Source organism: Dinoponera quadriceps, unplaced genomic scaffold (genome assembly GCF_001313825.1).
Source record: "Dinoponera quadriceps isolate SergipeBrazil2010 unplaced genomic scaffold, ASM131382v1 scaffold396, whole genome shotgun sequence".
NCBI lineage: Eukaryota > Metazoa > Arthropoda > Insecta > Hymenoptera > Formicidae > Dinoponera > Dinoponera quadriceps.
This window is the reverse complement of record NW_014554609.1, coordinates 654,187-660,436: the sequence shown is the minus strand read 5'-3', so window position 1 is coordinate 660,436 and position 6,250 is coordinate 654,187. Positions and strand designations below refer to the sequence as shown.

General features: G+C 35.3%; 1 protein-coding gene across 1 annotated transcript; it reads left to right on the top strand.

Annotated features, from left to right (window-relative positions):
* The first annotated feature begins 2,323 nt into the window (after positions 1–2,323).
* On the top strand, positions 2,324–6,011 carry LOC106740561 (protein NPC2 homolog). Its single transcript, XM_014611735.1, has 3 exons — positions 2,324–2,509; positions 5,196–5,503; positions 5,743–6,011. Exons 1-3 carry the CDS (start codon positions 2,431–2,433, stop codon positions 5,824–5,826), a joined length of 471 nt encoding a protein of 156 aa, XP_014467221.1. The 5' UTR covers positions 2,324–2,430; the 3' UTR covers positions 5,827–6,011.
* The last annotated feature ends 239 nt before the right edge of the window (positions 6,012–6,250 follow it).

Here is a 6,250-nt window from a genome sequence, read left to right as displayed (position 1 = left end):
GAGAGAGAGAGAGAGAGAATGAGAGAGAGAGGGGGGGGGGAAGAAAGAAGGTGAGAACGAGGGAAACGGAGAAGGAAAGGGACGAGATGGTGGACAGAGATTCTTAATTTCCGGTGCTTTGTTCTTGTGACCATGATGGTCCGTTTCATTTCCGTTTCGTTGTGCTGAGGTATACGAAACGAAGGCAGAAAAAAGGAGAAATCAAACATTATGAAGAGCCGCCATTCCGCGTCCTTATTTAAACTCGGAACTCTCACGTGTCTTTAAAAATTGTCGAGTTGTTTATCATACTCAGCTAGCTATACACTTATCCTTCACAAAGGTCATTTAAGTTAATCTTATAATACTGGTCATAGTTTTAAAACATTAATATTAACGTACTAATTAAAGCATGTGTTTTAAGGAATGTTGTAGAATTTTAGGGGGGAAAGCTTGCTTACAACATCGTTATCTTAACAATTATTTACTTTTGATGGCGTTGAAATTCTTACAAAAATTTTGGTAGAATATTATTTTAACAGTCATTTAATTTTGATAATGCTAAATTTTTTCCGAAGATGTTTAGTAAGACATTAGAAAATTGCTATTGCATATTATTAACAACATGATTTATTTAATCTTGAGTGTCATATATATTTGCTCTTAAAATTCTATAATATTAACGAAGAAAAAACCAGGATAAATTTAATTTTATTCGCATATATTACTGTAATTATGAGCAATTTCGATCATTTTTGCTGAAAATTCAAACATATGATTTCACATGATGACGTCTGAAGAGTGTGACGCAAGCTAATAAAAAATATCTCTGTTATATAAGAGTTAAGATAAAAAGTGTTTATAATCCTGATGTGTAGCTCGTGTAGTGAAGTCACATAAAGTCTGACAGCTTGATAACGAGAGCTAATTTATAACATATCTACGTTCTTATATTGAAATGATCAATTTCTTTTACATTCTTGTCATATCTATAACTTAATACGTATAATTTAATAATATACAACTTAATAATTGCATCTATAATTTAATAATTATAGTATAAAAGAAAATATTTCAAAATCTCATTACGTTAGCTATAAAAAACTGTAATATATCATTATAAATATATATATACAGGATGTCCCACTTTAACAGGGACAAACTTCGTAAGAGCGTAGAATAGATTGAGGTAAACAAAAAAGTCCTCTACTATTTTGCAACTTCGCAAAATTTTGAGTTATTAATTATTAAAAATGACCAAGTATAGAGACTTTTTCATAAAAAACTAAAAAATATTGTGTGTTATTTACAAAATGGTAAAGGGCTTTTTTTATTCAGTGATCTAATCTACGTGTGCCAGCTATTGTACTTAGCGACAGGTTCACAATTCCAGATTCAAAGTTCAATATAATAATGTTCGTCGTTAAGCACAACAGTTGTCATATATTTATAGATTCGACCATTTTTAACAAGAAAAAGGTTAAAGAAAAAAATTGTTTACCATTTTGCAAATAACACGCAAATTTTTTAGTTATTAATTAAAGAAGCATGAACATTTTCAATAATTAATAACTCAAAATTTTGCATGTTGTTTGTAAAATGGTACAGGGCTTTTTTGTTCGCCTCAATCCATTCTACGCCTTCATAAAGTTTGTCCCTGTTGGTCTAGAACATCCTATACATGTATGTGTTTTTTTGCATGTTTTTTCATTATATGAGGTTAAAAATAGATCCAAGCTTGACGTTGGAATTATGAATTTGCTTGTTCTTATATTTTTCAGATTTATCCTCAAGTCAGATTCTTTAAGATTTTCAGATTTCATATATTTTATAATTTTATATACTAATGTTAGTTTAATGTTAATGTAATATATTTTATAATTTTATATACTAATGTTAATGTAATGTTAACGGCACAAAATACTGAACACAATTTTTCTTCACCTTCTAAGACGTACTAAATTATTTATTACAATATATTTATCAAATTTACTGTATATGTTTTCACTGTCGCACAAAAATATAGATTTATTCTCTAACGAACGTTTGAGTTATAATTTGCATTAAATACTGATCTAAATGACCTAAATTAACTGAATATGACAATATGACTTAACCTGACCTGTTATTATATATGCATAGTTAATTAATACAACTTTAATTTACCGATTATTAAAGTACTGAGCGTTGTTTTTATATCGTTATTTGCAGGAATTATTTCGATACGCAAATGTATTCCTTTTTAATTAATGCGCGAATTTTTCCACAATAGACGCTTTGTTTTGCGACCCCCTTCCTTGCAGTGATAAAATCTACTTAAGGCAGGAGTTTGACGGACAGACGGACGGTGTAGCGACAAGCGGTGTGCACAGGTCGCAGTCGTTAGTCGAGAGTCGGAGCTGGGTCTGATCGGATCTACAGGTACAACACGGACGAGATACTTTCACTGGGATGCTGAGGGAAACGCTTTTCGTTTTCGCGGCACTTGCCGTGCTTGCTAGTGCAACTGAAGTCCAGCCTTGTGAGAATGGTACGTAAAACACGGAATCGCAGACATCGCGAAAAACGCGCCATCTAATTCGGATAGTTTTTTAACAAATTATGTCTCAAACTCGGGTTCTCGCGATTCAGTTTCATTTAACTGACTTTTTTAATATACTGTGATATAATTAAATTTTTATTTCCTTTGATCCTTTTTTTCGCGTAATAGCTCGTCGAAATGTAGTTAATTGGATGTAACGCAACGACGGATGAAAACTCATTAAAATAATCAGATAGTCCGTGGTAAAAATTATTATTTCAAACGTGTAACGGAGATAATTTTTCCTTCATGCGTAAAAAATTTCGTAAAAATATCCACTATGGACCTTTGTGGATTTGACTAGCTTTTTCTTGGGAAGCCGTCTTTTTTGCCGTGTCATCGAGAGGACAGCGAGTCTCGAGTTGTGTTTGCTATAAGATTACCGCGTTACTCGAGGGGCACCTGCCGGATATGTCGTGGAATGTTCTCGTGAAACTTTCTCGCGGCATAGCGTTGAAATTTTACTTGTAAACAAGCGATCGATACCTGCGCGATTGTCGGAATCGTTATGAGATGCCGCGCTTGCGAACGTTTGCGAGCATTATTACGAGTATTAATTTTTCTTGCGTAATTCTGCGGAGGCGCGTAATATCGTCGCGGGCACGTTTGCGCGACCGTAAACGACAAATTGCTCAAGTGGAACTTTTTCCCCAGAAAATGACGGGATCACTGAGAATTGTCACGCAAGTCGTGCGAATTGAGCATTGAGCGCGATGTCGAAGGTTGTTCCGTCGTCGGTGCACACGGTCCAACGGTGTAATTAGTGTTCTTGTAACTTTATCATTGTGCGATGAGCTTAATGACTGCTAATTATCGGAAGGCGCAGTGCGAACGGGGCAACGAGCTGCTGCATTGTTATTAATGCTCACGTGTAATTACTTATGGGAGAAACATAATTGACGTGCGGTGAAAGTGACGAGCGGAATACTAACGTGAGCGTTAATTTACGACCGACATGTTTAGGATTTCAATGTTGCATTAGAAACTCGAAGCCGGCTGCGCAGCGTACGTATAAACGTACGTTTTGTTTCGCATAAATTTTCAAACGGTACTCCTCTGCAGCGCACCTGAAGCGTACGATCGAAAGCGGCGGCCGCGGCGGCGACGTTCTAATATGTACACATAGAATGTATATATGTATGTTAGAACTTCGTGATTGGTTATTGAGCGATTTGAGAATATCATTAAAATGATAGTTGTGGCTTCAAAGAAATACAGGATAAAAAGCATTGCGCTGTTGCATGAGATGTTATGCGTATTTTTTTGCTTAACGGTTTGTATCGCTACACTTCAGTGCATTTGTTTGTTTAATATTTGCGCGATCTAAAAAAGTTTGTTTCTGTTCAATCGTACAATTGGAATACGAAACGTAATTTCTCTTCAGTCAAAATATTTTTTTAACGTATAATCCACATAAAAGTCGAAAAATATTCCCTCATGCTTGAAGCATCATTGCATTTGTCATAGTGCAAAATCTATTTTTAAAAAAAGACGTCACACGTATGCGAGTGTCTCCTACATTAGCAAAAACACTTACAAAATTTGAAACAAATTCCCTTTATGCATACCGCGATTATTTAATTTTCTCTCTCTCTCTCTGTCTCTCTCGCGAATTTTAAATCTCAAATTATTCGCCCCTCGAGAGATTAGTATTCGCGTTATCCTCTAATATTGCTTCTCGCTGTTTGATCATTATCATCTATAGTTATTCGAATGTCGACCTTCAACCGCGAACGCAATCATAATAGGCTAACGTGCAATTACCTTTCAACAAATAAGATATATCGAAGATGGATTCGTGTTTTCATGCAACATTCATCGAGAAATAATTCCATACAAGCAACCAGTTATTAATGTCGGTAAGGTGATATATACGAACATAGGCGACGTAACTCCGCTTTCCGCGAATAGCACCGCAATCCGGCTTAATAGAAATCTGCTCTTGCTCGAAATGCTTGAGGCGCTCTTTAAAAGACGAGGGCAACCGTTTGCGCAAAGTTATTTAATCGTTTAACTAAATATCGACTAGCATTTGCATTCTCTGACTAGAGTGGCAAAAGAGAGATATATACGTAATGAATATGTTTGATTCACTGTATTTTTTATTTCGCATCCTTAATGATACTGTATATGACTTTGAGGTTCGGTGAAGGAGATCAAGTGTCTCAAGGCAAACTACTTCGATATGATAGACTTAAATAAAACGACCTTTGACTCTCAGCTAATTTATATATTCCCCTGACGCGTCGATTTCCGCAAGAATCAAATATATAATTTGCGATCCAAAAATATAATGTAACGCAAATAACGTATTAAAATAATTTCAAGCACTCGTTCTTTGTATGTGCACCGTGCTGAAACATCATTGGATATTATATATACATCGCGAACATGTATAACCGGTTTTAACGGTGATACAGCGATATTGATAATTCTGCGGCCAATAGTAATACGTTTCAATCAAATTATATCAGCAAATTCACTAGTATTATCTTATCTCCTTAGATTTCTCGCAATATATACAAATGTTTCTTTTTGTGATAAGTTGAGGAACGCAAATATTATATCGTAACTGTTAAATTTCGTTGCTCAAGTTGATATTTCTCGTTGATTTAGCGGTAATTTATGATTTCAGGGGCGCCACTAGTAACAGACGGTGTTCAGATCACGGTTTCCGGTTGCGACAAACCCACGTGTCTATTGAGGCAGGGTACTACAATTAACATACAAGCCAAGTTTACGCCTGAAAGAGCAATTCAGAGTTTGGTGAACGACGTAAGCGCGTTACTTTTCAACGTGCCCTTACCGTTTGTGGGAGTCGACGGAACAAACGCTTGTGAAAACATTTATAACGCCGAAGGTAGCAAAACTGGATGTCCGATGCAGCCAGGCGTCGAATATACCTACAAAAACAGTTTCGACGTGCTGCCGATATATCCCAGGGTCAGTATTCAAATTTATTTTTTTTGTCCGAACGAGAAATCTCTCGCACGATCACGCACGTGCGTTCCGATAATAATAAATGCCAATCGATTAACGTGTATACAACGCGACACGGTAATTTCACGGGCACTTTCGACGGGGTTCTACACTCCCATTTATTAATACATGATTTATTCTTTTGTAATTTGGCTGATTTTCCCGTTCTCACTCATAAATGTTTATTGTGACGCTGTTTACAGGTTGCATTGACTGTACGTTACGCATTGCGCGAAGGAAATGACAGAATTATATGTTTCGAGCTACCATCGAAAATTACGAAATGAACTGTTTTCGTTGCGGACTTCGACAAGCTATAATTAAAGGTCACAGTGTGAGTAGTCGGAACGATCTGGCCTCGAGCTTACGTAATTTGTCGATATTATTGCATGCGAAAGTAATCGTCTCAGTGTCGAATGTATCACACATATCGTGTACGTAAAATATTTTTAATAAAATGATTTATAATTTATATCGAAACGGCATATTATTTATTCTTTAATTCATCTTTGAGTTAGTTTCCCATAAGATATTTCAAAAGCTAAAATTATCACACAATTAACTCAAGTAATTCAAGGTTCTAATGATTACAGAATAATTATAATAAATAGCGCTATTATAATAGAGTTACTATTAAAATTTTGTTATTGCTGTCAATAACTAAATACATAATAGCCATATGATACGTATTACGTATTATTACGAACGAGT

What these genes read in the sequence shown, in the direction of transcription:
- LOC106740561 (XM_014611735.1), top strand. Translation starts at nt 2,431, where the DNA reads ATGCTGAGGGAAACGCTTTTCGTTTTCGCGGCACTTGCCGTGCTTGCT. An exon ending in AGTCCAGCCTTGTGAGAATG is followed by an intron (nt 2,510 to 5,195) that starts GTACGTAAAACA and finishes TTATGATTTCAG; the next exon opens with GGGCGCCACTAGTAACAGAC. An exon ending in TGCTGCCGATATATCCCAGG is followed by an intron (nt 5,504 to 5,742) that starts GTCAGTATTCAA and finishes CGCTGTTTACAG; the next exon opens with GTTGCATTGACTGTACGTTA.